General features: G+C 59.3%; 1 protein-coding gene across 1 annotated transcript in view; it reads right to left on the bottom strand.

The window, feature by feature from the left end:
- Positions 1-821, bottom strand: part of PHKG1 (phosphorylase kinase, gamma 1 (muscle)) — a gene marked incomplete at its 5' end in the record, with an annotated part of 3,595 nt that extends 2,774 nt beyond the window's left edge. Inside the window, 2 exons of the mRNA XM_010076509.1 lie at positions 395-558; positions 756-821. Coding sequence (XP_010074811.1) covers positions 395-558; positions 756-821 — 230 coding nt within the window. The remainder of the gene's footprint in view (positions 1-394; positions 559-755) is intronic.
- Between the last annotated feature and the right edge of the window lie 384 nt (positions 822-1,205).

Genomic DNA, 1,205 nt, shown 5'->3' on the forward strand with positions numbered 1-1,205 from the left:
GCGATGGGGATGCCAGCAGGAGGGGATGCCCCTTGTTGGATACGTGGCTCTTTGCAGGGTAGGAGTTGGGGGGAAAAAAACCTTGATGTTGGGCAGCAAAGGGATGGGGTAGTAAGGATCAACTGGAGGAAAAAAGAAGCGGAAGGAATAGGATGGGTTTCCTAATGGGCAGCCACTCCTTCATGGCAAGGAGCGTGGTGTGGAGGCCGTGCCGGGCTGGTGCACGAGCAGGAGGACATCCCAAGCCCACAGGGACCAATTTGCACCCACGGCAGTGAAACTGGCCCCAAGGAGACACCGGGGCTGGACAGACCCCACCGACACGCCGCGGGCACTGCAGTGACGGGGCGGCCGTACTGGCCCCAGCATCGCGCCTGCCTCGCCATCCTCCTACCTTTGAACTTCTCGTTCTCGCGCAGCTGGCAGGAGAAGCCAAAGTCCGTCAGCTTAATGTTCATGTCATCGTCCAGAAGGATGTTCTCCGGCTTCAGATCCCGGTGGACGATGTTGATGGAGTGGAGGTACTCGATCACTTCCAGCAGCGCGCGCATGATCTTCCTGGGGACAGGTGACAGCAGCTCTCTGAGCCCCAGTGCCCCCCAGCACCGTGCCCATGGGGACAGGGACCCCACAGCTCAGCCCCCGCGCCTGGGATGCTGTGTCACCCATGGGTGCCGTGCCAGCTGCAAGGTCAGCCTTCGAACCCGCGCTCTGCTTTGGCAACGTGATTTTTGGCCGTTTGCATCTGGCCTTACCTGGTTTCCTTCTCGCTCAAGGTGACTTTCTCGGTGAGGTAGTCAAAGAGCTCCCCTCTCTTCATCCTGCACGTGGGAGGGAAAACAGAGGCAGGCAGCGATGGAGCTGCGATGGGAAACCAGCCCCCAGGGAGGATTGCGGGGGGGTTGCTGCCCCTTAGCAGTCCCAGGCACCCACTGCACAAAATGACAAGATGATTTGTTAATAAAAAAGGGTAAAAAAAGTCCCTATGTTGCTGCAAAACATCAGGCAGGAGGAGGAAAGGCGGTTCCCAGAGAGGACAGGTTTGGGAGGGGACAGAGACGGGGCTCTCCTGGTGCCATCCCCCTCTGTTGACATCCATTGCGCTGTCCCGGTGTCACGCGCACCCCGGTCCCGCTGGGCGTATAAATAACCCGCAGAGATGCACGCCGGGCTGCCACCAAAGGTTACGAGGAAACCTGAGCAGC

This window comes from Pterocles gutturalis, unplaced genomic scaffold (assembly GCF_000699245.1).
Source record: "Pterocles gutturalis isolate BGI_N339 unplaced genomic scaffold, ASM69924v1 scaffold35048, whole genome shotgun sequence".
NCBI classification, from domain to species: domain Eukaryota; kingdom Metazoa; phylum Chordata; class Aves; order Pterocliformes; family Pteroclidae; genus Pterocles; species Pterocles gutturalis.